Source organism: Frieseomelitta varia, unplaced genomic scaffold (assembly GCF_011392965.1).
Source record: "Frieseomelitta varia isolate USP_RPSP 00005682 unplaced genomic scaffold, Fvar_1.2 scaffold_920, whole genome shotgun sequence".
Lineage (NCBI taxonomy): Eukaryota > Metazoa > Arthropoda > Insecta > Hymenoptera > Apidae > Frieseomelitta > Frieseomelitta varia.
This window is the reverse complement of record NW_025110724.1, coordinates 260680-283586: the sequence shown is the minus strand read 5'-3', so window position 1 is coordinate 283586 and position 22907 is coordinate 260680. Positions and strand designations below refer to the sequence as shown.

The 22907-nt window shown below is 35.9% G+C and overlaps 1 protein-coding gene across 2 annotated transcripts in view; it reads left to right on the top strand.

Moving 5' to 3' along the window:
• LOC122537602 (peptidyl-prolyl cis-trans isomerase FKBP14-like) overlaps positions 1–22907 on the top strand; it is a 41571-nt gene that overhangs the window by 15050 nt on the left and 3614 nt on the right. Inside the window, exons 2-4 of one of the 2 annotated variants that reach the window (XM_043670887.1) lie at positions 3120–3123; positions 12374–12537; positions 22028–22140. In XM_043670887.1, coding sequence (XP_043526822.1) covers positions 3120–3123; positions 12374–12537; positions 22028–22140 — 281 coding nt within the window. Of the gene's footprint in view, positions 1–3119; positions 3124–12373; positions 12538–22027; positions 22153–22907 lie in introns of both variants that reach the window. The other variant, XM_043670886.1, reaches the window with a different exon arrangement.

Here is a 22907-nt window from a genome sequence, read left to right as displayed (position 1 = left end):
AGTTTCTCGGCCAGAGAGCACCGGCGAAGTATCGTGCTTTTCTTCGCCGTTGCTTCTTTTTCCACTCCTCGAAGATCGATAATCGACAGAACAAAGTATCAATTTTCTCCCGTAGGAAAAAGAAAAAAAATGAAACAAAAAAAAAAAAAAAAAAATGGAGAAAGAAAAACGTATTGTTTTCACTCGACGAGAACTTAGTTCGAACGTATTTTATTATAGAACGTGCTGTACGGTAATAAATAAATTTTTGCGCGTAAATTTACTTCTGCACCGCAGGATTTTAAATTAACATTCCGTGGTATCTGGAATTCATCGATTTGACTCGTGTAACTGAGGCAAAGTACCTTCCACTAATTTATTTTACAGAATTACGATTTCTCTCGTACCGGTTAATTAAGACGAAGAAAAGATTTCGTGGCAGGTCGAGCGTTTTGTGGCAGGGTTGGTTAGCGACAATGGCAGCTGCGGTGGTTATCCATTGTTTGTCACATTTACGATTCCCAAAAGAGGGACTCAATTGAATACTCCGGCGGAAATTGCAACAGATTTCTTCCTCTCGTGTAAAACGCTCGATAGGTTCGTTAGTAACAAATTTCAGCTTGTGGCTCGTCTGAATAATTTGCAATTGCAAATTCAACGGACAGAAACTGCGAGTGTAAGCTCTTAACGACGATAAATTTCAGCACGGTATTTTTGGGAATTTTAGACTGTGAAATTTTAAATTTGTCAGTCGAGGCGAATTTAATCAAATTTTTAAACAGAATTGTACGTCACACGAAGAAATCGTGGAAGATACTTCGGTCTCGTGATTTTATACGTGCATGCATATACATATTATTGTATATTATTGTAACAGATTGAGAAAATTATTAAATTACCCCAAGATTTTTCCGTTTTATTAATGGATAATAATAATGCACAATATTTCGTGTTTTAATTGAATTGTACGACGAATCCACTCCGATCCAAATTTCATAATGTCACCTTTCCAAAACGTATCGAGAGGTTTGCTAGCGAAATATTTCTCGGGGTGCATTCTTGTGTCTTACGTCGTGGAGGTTTCATTTTTAAATGAAGGAAATAGTAATCTGGGGAATACGAAAGACAAGGTAGATTATTATTTCTTCGTTTCGTTAAAAAATTTTTAAACAATGTTTAGCAGAATGGATCGTTATTTAATAATATGATATAAAACACGAAATACTGCATACACTGTTATTCATTAACAAAACGAAAGAAACTTTTAAGACGGCCACTATACGTGTCATCTCGATGACGACCTTTTTACTTCGATTAGAAATTTTCATTTTTTTTTTTTTTTTTTTTTGGAAACGACGTGCATATATCTCGTGCCGACAGTTATTCTTTTTCTTTTTCATTTTGAAATTCGAGAAAGCGACGCGTACATCAATCCCGCGTTTCGATTCTCGTTTCTGGCCTCTCCGTAGAGTGGTTCCTATGCACGTTTCATCAGTATGTTACGTAAGTGTGAGAACGCTCGGAGGCGAGAATGGATTTGATGCTCACTGTAAAGTGGTATCGTCGCCTTTCTCGCGAAATCGATACACGAAGCGTACAGCCGTCGCGCGTGTGTTTTACAATACACAGGTGCTCCGTGAGGCTGATGCACCAAGGAAGATGTAGGGATGCCTTTCCTTCGTGTCGTTTCGCCTTTGCCTTTTGTCGTTTTCCTTCCCAATTCATCGGCTGGAATTTCCGCGTAGAATGTCCCTAATTTGCCAGTTTGCCTATTGTTTTCCTTCAGCCTGCTCCGACAGTGGCAACAATTCATCTCGAACATTTCGAACGAGGCAAAGAATGGACGGGGGGGTTAATATTTCACGAAGATTACGCTCGGGGGAGGGAATATTCAGAAATACAAATTTATTTATGTATATATATATATATATATATATATATATATATATAATTAATATAATAAAATAAAGTTTTATAATAAAAATATATTTTAGTAATAATTAAAAATTAATAATATTATATATTATATATATAAATAATATTAAACTATATATATATATATATAATATATAGTATATATATAATTATTTATATATATATTTATATTATACATATATAGTTCAAAGTAATGAAAATGAGTTTTTTAAAAAATAAATAAGTAAAATTTATTTTGTACTTTTGGTATCAATCGAGGGTTAATTAATTTATTTTAATAATTTTAATCATCTCGAAAGTAAATGATTTAAATGTATATATTATTTTTTTTGTAAAATGAAAAAAATTAATATATATTCAGAAATTAAATGTTTGTCGTATTTACTAATATCTAGTCATTTTTTTTAAAATAAATATAATTTATTGTATAATAATGGCGATATTTCGCGAAGAAAGAGATTACGCCGAGCTTCTGCATTTCGTGCTAAAATAATCATTCAGGTTATTACGCGATCGTGCCGAAAGAGCTCGTGCCGTGTCGCGTCGCGTCGCGTCGCGTCGCGTCGTTACGAGATACGGGAGCAGTAAAGCGTGGTGTTGTAACTCGGTAACTGGCGTCGCGAATTTCCGATACGCCCCCGAACAACTTAATGGCGCGAGGCTGCATTATATTCGAAGATGTGTGACGAGAGCCAAACACTAAATTCCCTATATATTTCCACGTGCACGTGGTGTTATCTGCGCCTTGTTACGGCGAACAGTAAGCTCGCAGCTTGTTTCACGCGAGAATGATTTTAACATTTAGCAGGATTGTTCTTTTCTTCCTCCAGCTTTTCTCCAGTTCCGGGCATTTCCGAGGGAAATCAAAGAAAATTGCACGCAATGGTTTTAACGTTAAAACGTCGCGAGTTCACTCAAATTGGCATCTCGTTCTTGGTAAAATTTTTGGAGATTGTTCATCCTGAAAATGAAAATTTGCGTGACTCGTTACGAAAAGATCTATGGGTCTCGTCCGGTGTTTAAAATCATATTTAGCATCAAACAAATTACCATTAGTTTTACATCTTAATATATGTGTATTTCCGAGTCTTTTGTGTGCTATCCTCCGGAAAAAAGTTCCCGATCAAACATAATTGTTCGAAATTATTACAAAAACATTAAAGTCTTTCGTGTAAGAGTAATTTAATTGAAATTGTTGATACAAGCAAGGTAAGATTAGGTTGTTTAAAAAGAAAAATGACATGATATTTTATAAGTAAAAAATTTTTAAGAAAAGTATTCGAAAATATCGAGATTTTTCGTGGAATTGCTAAGATATTTCAGAAAAAAAAAAAAAAAAAAAAAAAAAAAGGAAAAAACTAAAGAGTAGCAATTGATGAGAGTAAATGAAAAATACTCGTACAATGACCGATCCGTGTGTTAGAATGGAAACTGGTAAATGTTTTAACCGATGCTAAGAGCCTTTTTCTGCCGATTGCTTCACTCGGTGAATTGAATGTAATTCAAACTCTGTAAATCATTCGTGTCATCGTGCAAATAAAGCGCGCGTAATATAATTGTGTGTCGTTTGCTTGAAACGTGTTGATGTACAATCAATCGCAGGAGTCTACAAACATCCGAGTCAAGTTTCAAATATTTACAGAAAACATTTTGCAAACACTTTATACGCACTAATCAAATATTTATTGGTTGATGTTGTGCAGATTTATCGATTAAAGTTTGTTTGCTGGGAAACGTAAATGTAAAATCTTGGACCCTAACGTGTGTATAATTATCGCACGTATTATAGTTCTTTGAACTGTTTAAGTGTGAAAAAATTTGCAGGTAAAAATGTTGAAATGTTATTTGTAGTTGGTGCAACAAATTTCTAGTTCTCTAATTAAAAAATTACCTAAACAGAATGGAGGATGTTTTTAACATTTTCGAAATGTTAAATTGTCTCCAAGAATTTCCAGGGGAGTATTGTTTTAAATAATATAAATCTCTAAACGTAAGAAAACCACAGCTTCTATGAATAAATATATAATCTTCTTAATACAATTCATAGTAATATTCATAATATAGTAATATAATATAGTAATAATATAATATTCATAATATAGTAATATAATTCATAGTAATAAATATATAATCTTCTTAATATAATTCATAGTAATATTCATAATATAATTCATAGTAAATTCCTTCCTTTTCGATAATCGACAAATCTAAGCTTCGAAGAAACGACATTTTATATGGACCAATTTAATACTTGATCTCATTCTCTTAACTTTTATTCTCAACGCAGCATACGAGTATACAGGACGACTATAATTATCGATATCGGTGACGTTTCTGCTTCCATAGATCGAATCGACTATCATCTCGAATGGAAACGCACGCTCGGTAGAAAGAAATTAGTTTCAAGATATTTGCTCCCCATTGGAACGTAGTTCCCCGTTTCCGTGATTCCGTCGCGGTTTCTCCTTTTCCCCGGCGTCTCATTGTGCCCTTCCCCTTTCCCTTCCCTTTCCACCATTATGACTTTCCCTTTTCACCGCCGCATCATTGTCGTTCAAACCATTTTCTTCCTGGCTTCATTATTTTCCATTTTTCACCGGCCGAGCACCGCTCCATATGTGTGTGTGTGTGTGTGTGTGTGTGTGTATGTCTCTATGGGTTGTCTATTCATTTTCCGAGATCTCGTGTAATTGATTAATTATCGCCTCGCCGCGTTTCTAGAGTTTCACGTATCTATACTGACTTCGTCGGGTTTCTCTGATAATTATAATAGTGGACCGTCGATGCTCAGAAGAATTTGATATTTCTGTGAATATTCGCAATGAAATGGAATATTTCTGTGTGGAGATTTCTCTCGAGACGTTTGAGAATTTTACTTTGGCCATTTTATTTGGTCAATTTTACGTTTTGTATTCTGTATATTCTAATTTTTTTTTTTTTGTTTTGAATACTTTTATTAAATCGTATGCAGTAATTTCGAATTTTTGTACGACGGTATTACATTAAACAGATTTACCGACTAGATTCGTTATTAGACTGTGAATATTTCCTGCAAAATATGAAAGAATACGGTTATCAACCATATCTCATTTCAATTTCACGTTAGAAGCTTTCGATTGTTGAAAACTTCGAATCCTGAGAATTTAATGACTCCACTGACTAAACGAACGGAATACTAATTGAGAACAGGCAAACAGGCAACAAACAGAGACCAGAGTTACGAAGTTTTATCGAAAATTCAATGTGTTTCCCTAAACTATTTCTTATTTCGTTATTTGGCCAACAGCGTGGCGAAGCAATCGTTATAACTTGTATCAAATTAACGAATCTAATCCAAAACCAATTAACCAATTTTTATTTAACAGAAATATTGGTAGTATAAAAGAATTTCCAAGAACTATCCCGAAACAATTCCAACATTATTTGTATTTTACAATGTTTCGTAATCAGAAAGAAAATTACGGATTGTATCAGATTTTAGTATAAATCAATTTTTTAATATTATCATTATCCTCGAATTTTTATATCGCAATTTTACTTTTATTTTAGTGAAGAAAAACGTTTAACTTGAAATTGAAGCAAGAAATCACACGTACATCAATAAAACATTTTGCTCAAATATATTTATTATTATTAAAAATTATTACTGGCCGAAAAAACGAAAACGAGCAATTTAAGGTTAGTAACCGTGAATTTCGTGAATTGTGACAGTATGACTTTCGGTCAATACTGAATGAAATAAATATGGGTAGTTAAATCATTCGTGCAAATCTGTCGTTCAAGCATCGAGTATAATAGTTGGACAGAAACACAAAAGCCATTGGCAAGATTAGTTAATCGTGAAGGATTTAACAAGACAATTGAAATAATGAACAATCATATATCAATAATAATCCAAATTAACTTGACAAAGTTTCGTGGATAATCAGGAATAAGCTGATAAAGAGAGAGCTATTACGCAACTGAATAATTACATTACCCTTTTGCCCGGTTAAAATATATTATAGCTCGTGAACGAACGCTTGATTCGAAACAAGAATTAAATTCTAAAATAAATTTTTAAAAGTCGAAATGAGCGTTGGAAAAGGTAATGTCGGCTTCATCCAATTGAAGTTAACGCATTTATCGTCGGCAAACGATGTTGCACTTTGAAACAATCCAAGTGAAATAAATTTCGTTTGAAAAATTATCATTGACGCGAATGACATAGATAACGTTGTCGGATAAAGCAATATTATAAAAATTGAAATTAAACGTTAAATCGCAAAAGTTAAATGTTATGTTGTAATATGCTCCTGAGTCAAAATAATATATAATATATAAAAAAAAAAAAAAAAATACGTGTAAAATATATAAAACACTCGTTACAATCAACTAGTATTGACAGAATACTAAGATTCCAATAATTTCAGCGTTGCCCGCGCATTAACGATCGATTATCTGTGAAAATTCGTTCGACCGTTTCAAAATAAACAATTATCTCTTGAAATCCCGATGAACCTCACTGGTTCAACATTCTTTTCGCAGAGTCGAGAGCGGAGTGAGCAAAGAACAACGTCAAGACAATTAATCAACGTCCGCGAGAATTTTCCGCTTATTAGGCTTCATTCAGGCCCCGCGCGAAACGGATTGCCAGTTACCGCGCGAAACAACGTTCGGAGGTTAATTCGTTAGCGAGTGTAATTCTATTCGGAGGAAAGTTTCGCGTCGTCCTACTAACCAACCACGTTCGGTGGATCTCGCCACCTCGATGGTGGTTTTACGTGTGAACAAACGTGTTTTACGCGCAGTCGGCCCGGAATCTTACTGACGCGACTCGTTACCACTCGAAATCGTGCGTAGAATGACGCGGCCCAAGTTTCGAGGATATAATTATGTTGCGTAAGGGTAATTACACCGTGCCACGCGGGGAATTTCAAGTTTCCTGTACTTTCGCGCATCCACGCCGTCATTGGCTGCGCGCTCGTGCATACTACCGCGCGTAGAATATGCTATTTCACGAAAGGGGTGGCAGTCGTTCCCGCGAATTCGGAAGAAATGTTATACTCGAGGCAGCGAAGAATTTCACGAAGAAATTTTTTCTTTCTGCAATTTTTAGAACACACGACACCACTGTTGAATGCACAAATCGAGCAATCTACAATTTGATCAGTTGATTGTTAAAAGTGAAAGTTAGCATCCTTTATGGATTATGAATATATTGTATTTATGAATGTATTATACTTATATATATATATATATATATACATATTTATATGTCGTCATTATGTTGTAATTGTAATATATAATATTTGATGGATGATTATAATATCATTCATTGCACTTAATTGTGTACAAATTATTCTACGTTATTGAATCGTATATTCAGAAACAATAATGCATATTTGTGAGAAGTGTCTGTGATTGTTCTCTTTGAGCTTGTTCCGAGTATATTTTAATATTTTTCGAAGTAATCGTCGCTGGAACAGGAACGAGGCACAAAAGATACGAGAGAAGAAGAGTCTGAAAGTTTGTCAATTTATCTTTTTACATCGCGTAATCTATTTAATGTCTCAACCGAAGTCTCTCCTCTTGGATCCCCTTTCAGAAACTCTATTTTCCTCGCTGGTGAAACGGAACTCGCGACGCATAAGGCAGACGATCTCGAGTTTCCTTTCATCGAGACATTCTTCCTACACATGTTACCAATTTTTTACCACAAATAAACGCGTGCCATCTATTCCTGCTCGGCGACGTGTGTATTCTTCTCGATGATACCTCGATTTTCCAATAATCAGTCAAACGGTCTTTCGCCTTTTACCTTCTATACCAAAATCGATGGGTATTTATTGTGTATCCTGAAATTTTCTTAACAATTATTGTTATGTAATTACGTTGTGATTATCATATGTATTACAACATGTTCTGCGATAATATCAGTAAAAATTAATTAAAATTTTTGATGAAGTATCTATAATTTACTGTAATTGTAAAATGAATTGTGAAAGTTAAATTTAGTATTAATAGATCACTGGACTGCGGATCATTGTGCAATATCAAACGAATTAAAGGAATGCAGAAACATGTTTTTACTATCAATTATTACAGCAAGTACTCCACTTGCGATATTTTATACATTTATGCACTGTATTTTTGCATCTTTCAACTCTCCATAAATCTGCAATCTACAAATCACGAATCTTTATAAATTCCTATGTTCATAAAATACTCATAAATTACATCTTATTATAAATTTTCAAGTTTTTAATTCGCACGATACTCGTATAAGCCTGCTTTCAAGCCATTCGACGCAGTCGAAACGCCAACATCAACAAACTTTCTGCTATTCGATCATGGTGGTCTTTACGATGAGGCTCGTTTCTCGCGAAACGACAGTGTTCCTCAATAAACTGCCATCCTCTCTCACAAATCCTCGTCAGGACAAAGATCCCATAGCGTTCCTAACATCTCGAGCCTTTGGCCTTATATCACGGACCAGGATCCAGAAGGAACCGGAAGGTAACTCGTAAATCTCGCGGATCAGAAAATTCATTCCGCGACGGGATTAACCATCTCTGGGCGAAGGGAATCAATATCGTTTCAAATCTCGCGCCGTTCGCTGGAAATCGAGACTCTCGATTTTTGGTTGGATGTTATCTACGGTTCAGCGGGAAATCGTTGGAAGGAAGCTGGAAGCAAACAAGACTCGAAACAGAGGCCGACATTTGAGGCGATTAAGTTTATTTCACTGCTCGGAGGGAGTTTATGGAAGCCGTTGGCGATGGTCGGGCAACATTTCAGCTTGACGTGGCTGAAGTTACTGCAGGGACAATAATTCTCGTTTAGGACGTGATCGTAACTTTTCATTGGAAAGATAAAGCGACCGGTGGATATTAACGATGGTTTGATTGACTGATAGAGATCGGATGAGAGTAGTGAGGACTGAGTCTTGTTTCGAATTTCTGGGGAACGAATTTGAGGTGTGTCTAGCCACATTGATTGGTATGATTCTTAATGTTTGTCGTTCACGGACACATACTTCATGGATAGAAAGAAACATCTTCAGAAGTTCATTATTATTTTTACACTTGCAATAAAAAATTTACACTTCTGACAATAAAGTTTGGAAAAGTAATCTTTTCAATGGACTTTAGAAATAGAAAATTATAATTATAATTGGACTATTTGGTCATGAAAGTTTTTGTTTTTCTTTTTACAATTTTTAGGTCGAGATCTAATAAAAATAAAATTGCTTTAAAATATATTATATAGTCTCTCACACTATATTTATTTAGTCACATAAGACTGCTATCAATAATAATAATAATAATATTCTTAATATTCAATAATAATATTCTTTTATTTCATTAATTAGATCAATAACACTCCTGTTTTTGAATTATCATATCCTAAATGGATCGAATTATTATATTTTCATTTCACTCACATGAACATATGGAGCGAATTAAAATATTTTCTCCATATTCCAAAATTGCTGAATAATCTTCTAACAAACCAATAGTACATTGATACAGTAAAATTACAATTACAAAGAAGGAACTTTAACAATTCTGATTTCTTCTTGGCGATCTTATAAATAACAAGATCGAAAAAGGAAACAGAAAGAAGAAGAAAGGGAACACGAGAAACGTAGAGACGCAAAATATTTTGGAAAATTACGCACGCTGGACGTATTCGCATATATAACGTTAGTATTGTGCTTGAAATTCTTCTCTGGTAGCACGACACAGTTACTCGTTGCTTTACTGGGACTTTGCACACTCCGTATTCGCATGTGCGCCCGACGTCGTCGCGACCCTTGGAGTCAGTGGCAGGGATGCACGTCGAGACACCTAAAACGACTCCGAGGACGTGTTTCTCCCTTGCGTTTCGTCGATTTTTTATATCGAGCATCGTCAACCTATCCGTTCCCCTTTCTTTTCGAAGATTTTCTCATCGTGAAGCTTGAACATTTTATCCATTTTTCCTCAGATATGACTTTTTTTCTAAATACACTAGAACTTTAATTATACGAATCTAAGAATTGATACACGAATTTTATTTATGCACCATAAATATTAGTATCGTTCATAATGTTCGTGCAACATGATATAATATGAAATAATATATATTTCATATGAATATCAACCCTTCAAGGGGAACGCCTGACGTTGATGGATTTAAATTTCTGATAATTTCCGTGGATTTAAATTACACTAATAATAATTATTATTAGACAAATTTAATAATAATAATTGTAGCTTTAAATGCTTACGTGTTGATTCCATTCATATGTATTTAATTATAAAATTTATTATTGTTGAAATAACTTCGAAATTGTTGCACAGGAACCAGTTCAATGCACAGACGTCGTCACGAATAATATTATTCGCGATATATTGAATTGATATAAAAACTTGGATAAAACTACAGCAATTTTTGTTTCTTGTTTTTTTACAATCTTATTTTAATTACAATTCTGATATATCGAATTATAATTATAATAATTGCAATATATCGAAAAGTTTACTGCAAATGTAACAAGTGTTTTTTTTCTTATTGATATCTGTTTTTTTTTTTTTTTTTATTAAGCGTCGTTTGTTTCTCTACGCGTTGCAGCATCGTTACCTCTTTTCTATACAATCGTCGCGATCAATTCTCGTGCTCGTTTCGACGAATCTCTCTCTCTTGCTCGCGCAAGGCCCCCTATCTTTCTATTCCCCGTTCTTTCCGTCTTGCCGCGTCAGTCAACCGATGAACTTGTCAATTTTCGTTGGCGGAACGCATGAAACGATCGACTGGCATACGTGAACTCGATTTTACGAGACTGCATCGAATTGACACTTTCACGGCGCAACTTTTTTCACGGGAAATATCGATGTTAGGCGTGCAAGTCCTTGGGAATATCACAGTGTAAATTCAACGTTACTACGAACAATTTAAGTCGTATCCACCCCGTAAAAACCAACGTGAATCCAATTTCAACTATTATTATTTCTGAATGCGTAATCACCGTTTGCTAAGTAAATTCTTTTTCGAAGAATCGAGAATAATAGAAAAAATTTTAAACGACACTTAATACCTGGTGTATATTTGAAAAAGAACATTTCAATATTCTCGAATCGAAGTATAAAGGAAAAATAATAACTAGACTGCGAATCTTAATGAATCTTAATGAAATTCAAACATTCGATAGTGTAGAGAACTCGCACGATGCACAAGATAGAGTATTTATTTCAATTTTCAATCTCAGTTTGATTGGTTGCGTCTATAAAAATTCGCCGTTTACCAATAAATAATTCCGTCGAGTTACTGGATTTCCTGAAAATTTACAATAAATATGACTTTTGTCCATTTCGATGAATCGTGTAAATTGACGTGATCGATCTTCCCTGGTTCCTCCTTCCTCTCCTAGGGAGATTAATCGCCCTGTAGCTGGTCTATTCCAAGGGATGACGAAGATCGGTTGGACGTCCTTTGAGACCACGTGCATGGCTGTAACATCTTGTCGAGGAGAGTGGCTGATGTTCAACGGAACAGCCAGACCACAATCCTTGTTTTTAGCGAAACGAAACATCTTTGGTCTACGTCATGCACGAGATTGCATTCTGATGTTTACAGAATGGGAGTATCAGGCTAAACTGTAATTAGCATATTAGGAGGATAGATAGTTGGGAGATAAAAATTAATTTGTCCTAAATATTCAGACTAAACTCTATCCTGATATTTATCCTAAATATTCAGATATTTGCTTATTTTTATTAAATGCGTTCTCATCACAAAATTATGATTTACTAGATCGATTTAGAGTGAATTTGTTTTTTTTTTTTTTTTTCTTTCAGAAAATAAGGTTTAGTTTAAAAGGTAAAAGTAATAAGGTTTAATTTAGTTTAAATTAAGGTTAAGTTTAAATTAATTTCCGAAAGTGTCGTAATTTTGAAACTTTGTAGAATTATCTGTCGAGATCTTTGTTTTTAGATAAACTATTATAGTATATCTAAACTTCTACAATTCTTCAATTATAAAAAAAATAGTTTTCCAGTAGATAATTTAATTAATAATTCGTAATTTCCGCGCTCTTATCAAATTTGAATGTAACAATTAAAATTCAAATTAGAAAGTAGAGAAAAAAAGTCGATAGTTTCTTTTGCTTACGAGTTTGCAAATTAACGGAGATAAATAAACTTACGAAAATATATCAGTTGTACTTTTCTTCTCTTAGAGATCAAGCGTCAAGTGCATTAAGTAACTGCTTAGTAAATCAAAAAATTTCTGACAAAATTTCTGAGTTTGAATCGATTTGGCTTTCAAGAAGCTCGCGTATCGACTTGAAAACCTCACCGTACGATGAATCATCGGTAGAAAATTACGAAACGAAGATGAACGCGCACGTCCGGCCACGACTTCTCGAGGTAGAAATTGTCCGCGTTCTATCGCGAAACAGTATTTAAAACGTAGCCCCGTTTATTGTCTGTTACAGTTTGGACAGAGATCAGCCGTTCACATTCCAGCTGGGAGTTGGCCAAGTTATTAAAGGCTGGGACCAGGGATTGGTGGATATGTGCGTGGGCGAAAAAAGGAAGTTGACCATACCGCCGGAACTCGGATACGGGGAGAAAGGAGCCGGAAACGTAATTCCTGGAGGTAAGATTGTTCCCCCGGCTGACGTTCTTTCGCTGCGTCTGAAGTTTTCTTATTATTTTCTGTTCTGTCCGATAGAAATTACTTTTTCTCGAAAGCCACGATAAACAATCGTTTTAATGGCTGTCCGATATCTACCAGAAAGGGATACGCGTGTACGAATAAAATAACACCGCGATACCAGCGAAATCAGGAAAGTTCCATGGCGGGTCTCTTTTATTTTATTACAAGAATGTTACAGGCGAATTTTGCGAAATATTTTGAAATTTTCATTGGCCCTGCAACGAGACAGGTTCGAGCTGTGATGATGGTAAAAGTCGAAACCGATATAAAAGTGTAGACGAAAATTGCAATTTTCAATTTAATCTCTAAATGTAAAATGTGTAATTGTATACTTATTATTTGTACCTATAATTTGAAAAATCATTACCTTTAGTGCTGGATAGGTTAATGCAATGGATGTTTGACTTTTAAATATTTTACACGTATTTTCAATTTTGTCAATATGTTCATGATGGTCCAATCTCATTACTGTGTGTGAAGTTTAAAAATATTTTATACACCACATATATAATATTAATGTTTTCGATTGTTCGAATACATTTGCGAGTTATTGTGCAAATACCTACAAACGTCGAATATAAATTCGCCACGATTTCTCATTTTCGAGAAATTCATTTTCTCCGTTCATTGAACAGCAATTTAAATGAACAAAAATTGATAATTAAGAAATTCATACACGTGGAAATTTAAGCTATTAACGGTTAATTTGTTAGAAATAAATGAAACTGCGGAAGGCATGATTCTGTGGTGAAAATACTGCTGTCTTTTCACATTTAAAATAAACATCTCCTCGTTTCGGTACAATTTCGCCTTAACTAAAAGACCAAATTAAATGTTTTCAACCGTTTCAACATTACTTATGTTTGATAATAATAATAATCGTAAAAGGAAATATTAATTACTCGCGAAATTGAGTATTTAAATTTTTGTATGGCGCTTTAACGAACGAAATGTATATTTCATGATAATCTTTCCTTTTGGCCGCGTACGTCAAATTTATGCGTGATACTAATAGAGGATCGTATTTTAACAAAAAGTTGTAATTTCGAGGCTTTGGAAATTGCATGTAAGGAAATAGAATTTACATTGATTATATTATTGCACGTTTATTAGCAGTTAATAATTCAACTCTAAATTAATAACGTTTGCTATTCTTTGTAACTCTCAAGTGATAGATGACTATGACAATTGACAGTGAATTGTTAAAATTTAATTTAATTTTATTTTATACTTTATATTCTTCATGGTAGAAATTAGTAAGAAAATTCCATGAAATTAAAAATTCCGAGATCAACTAATCTAATTATAAATTCCCAATGGCCCAATGGTACCAGTTCAATCGTGAATTTCTAAAGTACCTCAAACTTAAATAACACACAATACCGAGTGATATAACTATTAATAATTTATAACTGAACATCACACGAATGACACGAAATTTTAAAACAAACATGAATATTGCAGCTAGTAGAACCGATATAGTTTTCGAATATTCAGGAAGGCGAATAATTCTAACATTTTATGAAGTACGATAGATTTATTATCTGTATAAATATCGATAGACTATTCAATTTGTTGGTCATCAGTAATGAAATATTTTAAATATTAATTAAAAATTACTGCCCAATGAAAAACTCTAATTTTTTTCCACATATTCTTCCAATTCAATTGAACTCCATAATTAAAATTCACAAATGCAGATTAACATCCTCCGTTGTTACATCTCGAAAATTTTCCAGGGTACTTTACCTGGAACACCCAAGTTAAAACTGCACCAGCGACAATTATCGTTAAAGAATCAGAAGAAAACTTTCGCCTTTCGAGATGGGGCTTGCTTTCCTCCAATCGGCGATAGATAAAATAAAACGTGTCGAAAGCTCGAGTGAATTGCGGCAATCCCGTCGTTTAAGAATTCGCGTTAGACGAATTGTCAACAAGGAGCATAAAGAGCGGGAAATTGCGACGGTTTCAACGGCGAGAAGTTTCCAGTTTAATGCTCAACGCTCCTCGAATTATCCGTGGGGCGTTCCATCGATTCTCCGTGGCAAACGAACGGGACCAACGGACGAATCGATACAAAGGGGGATCGTTAGTAACGAAATCGGACTAAAAAATGCAATTGCACGGAAATCCAATAAAGCGTCAACCATTAAATCGAGCACTAGCCATCCCGGACTGGCCTGGCTGGATCAACTCTCGTTCGCTCATTTTTTTCTTTCTCTCCACTTCTCTGCCTCTCTCTCTCTCTCTCTCTATTTTTTAATCTCTGGGAACGCTCTCGGGTTAGATAAATCGAAAGTTAGCCCCGAATGTATGCATATACAGGGTGTTTCGTAACTTGTGGGACCCACTTCGGGAGCTGATTGTACGCCTACAAATAATGAAAAAAAGTCATATAAATATATGTCCTATCCGTCTTCGTTTATAAGATATAATGAATTTTCTGTTTCAATTACTTTTACAAAAGATGCTCGACCACCTTGCATTTGAAGACAAGCTTGCACGCGTCTTGTCATTGATCTGGTTACTCTCTCGCGAATTCTTAACTTCTAGATTTGGTGGAATTAAAATTCCAGCTCACATTGGGAGAACAAGGGGGAGAGGAAAGGAAGAGAACGAAGAGGAAAGGAAGTTATTAGGGGTATTACTTTCCTCGGTTCCTGCTCGTTCATTAAATGTGTTTTGCCATAACTTTCTACCACAAATGGATCGGTATCTTTACTTGAGATTTTCTCGCAGGCTTTTAATTATTAAGATAATTGGTTTCATGTTTCTGTGTATTAGTTGTATTAAGTGTGTCGAAGTTAAATATTTCAGCAACTTGAACGTCACGTATTAGACTAACGATGAATTCATTCTTCGGTTCGAAAATTGACGTCTTAAGAATCTTTGGAAACTCTTGGAAAATTTAGTACCTTGTCTCGCTGTGCTGCTAAAACCGGTTCGAGAATTGCAATCTGAGTTCAGAAATTCGTTCGAAATTCCTGAAGAATTCAGCACATTGTCCATCGATCGATCCTTGGCCATTATTTAAAATAAAAACAATCCTAACGTTTAAACTACCAGGAACATTAAAAACTTTGATCTCATCCAACGACGAATGACCGTTTTCAATTTCTCGCGACGGAGAATTGAGAACGACGAGCATTGTACTCCGTCGTTCGTTTGCCAGGCAGATTTTTCACGGTTTCTCCCCGCAGTCAGACTGCCGTCTGTGGCTCTTTGTTGCGGAAGAACGTGTAACGAGAAGTTACAACGTTCGAGGGCTTTGCAGCGCGGGCGCGGGGAGAGAGGTAACTGCGGTTTATGCGTTTTATGGTTAATTAACTTCTTCGGCCGGCCAACGTGGGCTCGCTCGTCTCCTTTGTGAAAAATATTTGCGCGACATTTACGTTGCGGCGGGGCGAGAGCCAGGACTATATTGTTTGAACCTCTTTAAAGTCACTTCGTTCGCGAGTTAGCTTTGCTAACGTGTTTCTTCTCAGTGTGTCTCCAGTACGGTTCGATAATGATTATCTTTCGTGAAAAGAGAAAGGGGGAAGGACTGATTATCGCGACTAGACTTGGGGACAGTTAATTAATACATTCACGATTACGATTTGAGACTTTTTATCTTATTGAGAAGACCTTTGATTTTTGTTGGAAATAAATTTTGAATGATTTGATCTTTCTTTTTTTCAGGTTTATGTTAAATAGTTGGGGATAGTTAATTAATACATTCACTATTACGATTTATTTTATTGAGAAGACCTTTGATTGCGAGTTTTTGTTGGAAATAAATTTTGAATGATTTGACCTTCTTTCTTTTTTCAGGTTTATGTTAAATATTAATAAATCTTCCATGATTGTTTGAAACCTCTTGATCAATGTGAACCTGTCGTTCACTTAATTGGAAATGTGTATTTTTTGAAAATTCTGCTCGAAGTGAAATATCATTTAGAAGTTGAGATCTTTTCAGCTATGCCTTGAAATTCGAGATTACACTTTACACGATCTGAACGTAAATTAGAAACAGAATCGATACAAAAATTGAAAACTTTTCTTCGGTTTAAATAAATTTCATTCGTTGTTACTGATTAATTTCAGTAAGCATCATCCCCTTTAATATCAACTGTATGAACTCATTGTTGAATACATTGTACATTCATACAGCAAGATTTAAACACTAGAAAGAAGTACGAATAAATTTATTCATTCTACTCTGACGCTAATTATAAACTAAATATACGCGGAAGATATTATCGTGAGATGAAAGAAATATAACAATGATAAATTTCTTCCTAACAATTATAAAACAGAGCTTAAACATTCCGAATTGAATAATTCTTTCACAAAATATATCCCAACGTGTGAGAATATATGTATTATATCATTCAATGGGGGATACCTAACTTTAACACCCGAACGCCTTCCACAGATCCGTAATTCCATTTCATCCTCCAAACAGGATAATAACGAGTCCTCATAAATTTGACCACGCACCGGAGAACAATTCTATCGCAACTATTACCCCCTTCCCCCTTCTTTTCTGCGCCGCGATAAAAATGTTGAGCAATTTAAAGCGAACAGTCGCTTGCCATTGTCCGCGTTTAAATACAGATTAATTCGAAATCGCTCCTCCTTTCTCGCCCTTCTCCCCTCCTTCTCCACCACCCAGTTCCTTTTCCACGCGCGAGACGGAGAACAATGGGATGATTAACTTTTTCCGTTACTCCGGTTATTTCGGTTACGGCGCAACGTTAACTCGTGCACGAGGACTTCCGGTTTGATGTAGTGGGGGGAGGGGAGGATAGAGGGCTGATAGCCACAAACGAAAATAGTTTTGTCGCAATAGTATTGTTCGAAAGAGGGTGGTCTCAGATTTCCTGGATCCGGAAGAGGAAAATCGTTTTCTCTCGGCGCGAGAAACGCCGTGGGGCGAAAGAGAAGAGAAAGAAGAAGAAGAAGAAGAAGAAGAAGAAGAAGAAGAAGAAGGGGTCAGAGAACAAGAGGGAGGAAATTGCGTGCAAAAGGAATTTGATTCCATCTGTCGTCGGTGTTGCGAGGAAAAGAAACTTCTCCAGCGTTTATCGTTGTTACGCTGAAGAAATTGAGAGAGGTTCGTAGGAACAATTGTCCCCCATTCGAACGTTTTCCTCTTCTTTCTCTTTCTGTGGTAAATTAGGATTTGTGGAGGGTGAAACGTGAAATTTCTGTGAACAAGATTTTATTCGGGCACACGTGGAATTTCTGTAAATAAAATCTACATTGACACTACTTGCATTTCGTGAAGTATTCTGCGAGTAATTTCTGTTTTGTGTTTTGTATTTAATAAGAGTGCAACGACTACTTTCGAAAGTAATTTTCATCATAACAACATCGTTTATCCTTGTAGTGTGGATTCTCTGATATTACTTCATTGTAATTTCAAGTAAATACGAATTTTCATATTTTTTTGAGAATACAATGAAAAAGGTAGAACCCATAAAAAGCACTATGTCTTAGATATTCTGTGCGGTTTTGTGCTTTTAAAATTTTAAACGCAGAAAATCAGCATAAATAATATTAATAATAAATATGCATTCCTTTCCCTGTTAATTAAATTTTACCAGAGTCTCAATAACGCGATCTCGATATTTTTGCGAAAATTCCTCACAATATTAAAATTTAATGTTTGAAAGAAAAAAAAAGAAACAATATTCCATGTAATTCGCATTCCTCGTCGCGCGCTCGCTCAAATTTTAATTCGTCATTTTCGTTAATCATTAATTTCAGCTGATCAACCGGCCCGGTCGTTAAATACTAAATTTCAACGAGGTTTTCCACTAGACGAGACACATTGTCTGCTGTATTAATTACAGTCAGTTTAAGTAGTGAATAATTAAGCGGTATATTTCATTAGGCTACGGTTTAATCACGATAGAACCGTCCATAATTAATACGAAATATGCGCCGTTGCACGCGAACGTGCCGTGCGCCCGTTGTTCATTGAATTTCGCGAAAATTCGCCGCATGACCGATCATATCGGCGCCGATAAAAGTACACCGTCGTCCAACGTAAAGCTTGTGCTCCAATAAAGCTCGAGTCTTCTTCTCGAGGCGTCGAGATCCAACCTTGAAAGCTGAGTCTTTAGGATTAACGTTGCTCAACTCACAAAACTGTTAAAGTTCATTTCGTAAGTAATACTGCCATCGACACATGTGACATTCGACAGTCTACGATATTGTTTATGATCCTCGTTTTATACGAGGGTTTGCCAGAAGGTTAACCTCGAGTTAAGATTATTTTAACAATACTGAAATTCGGAATTTTTGTGTAACAGTTTGGACGTGAGTCAAGATGAAATTGATCTCGCAGAGTATCGTCGCAGCGCTCCGATAATTGAACACACGTTACTCATAACGAACTCATTTTTCCTTCTTAACTACCGGTTTTAGTGCACGATCGCGTTACACGAGACGATGTCGTAAACGATAACTCATAAGACGCTTCAGTAAGTAATAAATTATTTATTGAGATATAACGATTAAATGGCCAGCGAGTGAAAGTGCTATATAGCCGTAAATAATTTAATTTATAAGTGAAGTGACGGACACTTTATTCCATAAATAGTATAGGTACCTTTTTTGATATTTGGATATATTACAAGTACTCAATTTTTACTTTATATTGTCATATACAGTTCGTTTGTCGACGAATGTCTTTTGTCCTAATTTTCACTAGCAACGTTTCCATCCCGCGTACGATATTTCATATATCCTATCTAATATCCTGTATCTCATATTACCAATCCCATACTCCTCGTCCCATCCCCTTCACTCTATAAAACACATTTTCCATATGCCTTTTCCCACATCTCGCGCGACACAATTCCATATCCTATATCCTACACTCGATTTCCTTTTTTCTTTTTTACATTTCTAATAATACTACCAATTTCCCTAAACGTATTTCTCGTTATATTATCTCTTTAGGATAAGGAAATTCCTCGCGATAAATCGTCGGACACGAACACAGATGAAATTCGGATTTCGAAGACTACCCTCAAATACTACCCTCTCGGTCGCTTATCAGTTACACCGAATGAAGTATAAGTGGCTTAATGTTCCTCGGTATCTAGGCCGATCGATACACCACGGAGATGATTTACGACGGAGATTGATAACGTAAAACTCGACGAGCGAAGAGATACTTGCGGAAAAGAGGAAAGAAAGAAAGAAATATACGCGGCCGAAAATCATGTTTGAAGGGAGCACTTATCGATCGGCTCGATACTTATTCAGTGGCGAACGAATGTTATCAGGAACTACGCAGTTAATCAGGAAACTGAGAGTACAGTTCCGCTAGTCGTCTGATTTCTCGATCAGTTTTTACTAAATAAAATTTAGTATAATCATCACGGAGGATTTCTTTACGCGTTTACCCACGATACGTTGACGAAGTAGTAATTGCAACCGGAAATTTTCTTGCGGAACCTCTCTCGTTTTACCTGGAAGGGAAATTATCGACGCACGCGACACGTTGATCAGAGTATCAGGCAAAAACGAGTGAATAATAGAAGCTCCGAGGGTTGATTGTATATCTGTGGCCGTTAATGATGCATTGTGCTCCGCGAACTGGCGTCAAAAATTCCTCACGTTGTATTAAACCGATGAAAAAGCAATTGACAGCTTGTCAATTTCGCGACGTACGTATTTATTCTAAATAATTACACGATATGCGGTACGAGAAAGCAGGCGCACGAGTATTAATCAAGGTGAAAGGATCGATAGATTTGCTATCTATTTTTTTTTTAACGAGAATTTCGTTTCCAAGAGTTTATTGACAGTGTCGAGTATATTGTTTTCCGTGGTCAGTTGTGTTGTGGGATTATTATTCATAACGGTCTTTGATAAATTCTATACTTATTTTTTGGACGATTTATAGATAGATTTTCGTCAATGCTCGTAGTTTTGTCAATTTCATTGAATTCGAAACAAATTCTTCTCGATTTTATTTGTTAAACGAAACGATTGTACGCTGCAATTTAATTCTTCCTTTTTTTTTTTTTTTTAAGAAAAACCAATGATGCACGTGTTGCATCATGGTAAGGATTGGCGTGTTTTTTTCATTCACTTGAAATCCTCTCCAAAAATTTCCATGAAACTGTACATAAAACATTTACATAAAAAGAATACTATGATCGAGAGATATGTACATTAGATCAAAATTACCAAAATGGTAAAAATGACCAATTCGTAGAAATTTGTTCAACCATTTGTATTCATCGCTCTCGTAATTTCTAGACAATTTCTTCCATTCAATCCAATAATTCCTGATTCAACCTGACGTTCTCGACATCTCTCGTTTCAACGAGATTAACTGCCATTAATACTAAACGTCAGCGATAAGATGACCGTCATGCACGAAGAAAAGAGACGACGCGAGTCAGGTTTTTTCATCCACGTGGCGGTGTAGATCGGCAGACGAGCAAATAATAGAAAAGCCACGGCAATCGTCTTTCGTCAGCATTGACAGAGACGTATTGGATTTTTATTGGGTTTCGGTCAATCAATGCGGTCGGGCCGGTAGTTCGACAGGATCAGCGAAACATAATGGAAAATCAACGCGGCTGATTGAAAGAAATCTCGTCTTCTCCTCCTCCACCTCCTTTTCTTCGTCGCGTTCTCCTTCCCTCGATTTCTATCTTGATTTCATACCTCGAGGACGTTTAAACGACATTAGCCAAAAAAGAATCCTCGGCATCGCGCGAACGTGAATTTCGCCGAGGATACTCCGGTGTCCCCTCGAAAAACGGATGCTACCGTCTGCCAACGAGGCGTTTGCAAGTCTGAGTGGAAACTTCTTGGAACGTGTTCGACAACGAGGGCTGTTACTCTCTCCCGGCAGTATCGTGAAATATTTTATTAGCACGGTCCTCTCCTCGCTCTGTATAGGCTCGAAGGAAAAGGACCTCTCTCTGAGTGCAGCGTCGTATCGAAGGGAATTTATGGACCTCGAGTCTCGGAAAATAGTCCAAGTCTCGGTTTTATTTAAGAGCGGCTGAGACTGTTCAACGTTGCGAAGAAATGTCTGGTCTCGGTTGCTGGTTGTATTAGAAATGCTCGTCTCGGTTGCTGGTTGTATTAACGCGGAAACAAAATGGCTACCTAGTTGTTCAAATATTCACCCCTAAGTGGTATCCATTGGGCATCGAAGACAGTAATAATTTGGACTTTGGAATGTTTCCATTTCGTTTCATTTTATCACCACTTGGAAAGAGTAAAAATGCAAAGTGAAATTAAATGTTCAAGATTGTAGTAACCTGGTACGAATTATTACGGGTATTTAAATATTTAACGGGCAGTTAAATAATCAAAAAATATTCGGATATCCGTTGGAATGACGAAGCTTCAATAGATCAAATCGTACGATGAAATTTTAACAGAATTATGTTATTTCTGATTGCAGGTGCTACTTTGTTATTCGAAGTTGAGCTGATCAATATCAGCGACTCGCCGCCAACCGCGAACGTGTTCAAAGAGATCGACAGCGACCACGACAACCAATTGTCCCGCGAGGAGGTGAGAGCAATGGCAAGATCTCTTTCATTTTTTCTTCTAAGGGTCGTCCGCGGTGATGGTTCTAACATAAATATAAATTTACGTAACATGTAACATATAAATTAATCCTTTAACGTCCAAGCTTGCACAAGCAACGTAAATTTTAAATTCTTCTCGCATTTCCCATTAGATTGTTCATATTCTCGCGAACCCAGCTAAAGGACTTTCTTTGAATCTAAGAACTATCCTGCCAAAGTAGAATTCAAGAAAAGTATCACAGCGCGAAAAATTACAACGGTGTTGCTCTCTCGATATTGATTACATAATTCCATTTGCGGATAACGAAACCAAAGACCCTGGGAAATTAAAAATTAAAGAGATTGCGTGCAATTCGGGGGAAGAATTCGTTCTATTATTGAAAAAGCGCGATGGTCGAGGATTAACGAATCTCTTCTCGTTGCTCGAAAATATATGCTGTTTGATAGAAAAAAATTGTTTCGACGGTTCTGCTTCGTCTCATAAAATTTGTACGGATCAAAGCGTTGGGCCAATCACAGGCATCGCTTGCTACAAGCTTTATCTCTGGCATGCAAGTGCAAAGGATTAACATGTGCCCGCATTGTGTTCAGGGAAAGGGACGTAAAACTCGTAACGTTATATCTTTTTTTTCCCCTCCCGTTCACTCTTTTCAACGCGTGACAAACGTGAGTGACTAATCCTTTGCTGTCTTTTTTCTTTTTTCTTTTTTGTTCGTATTTCATTCTCTCACGTATAGAGAGAGAGATACA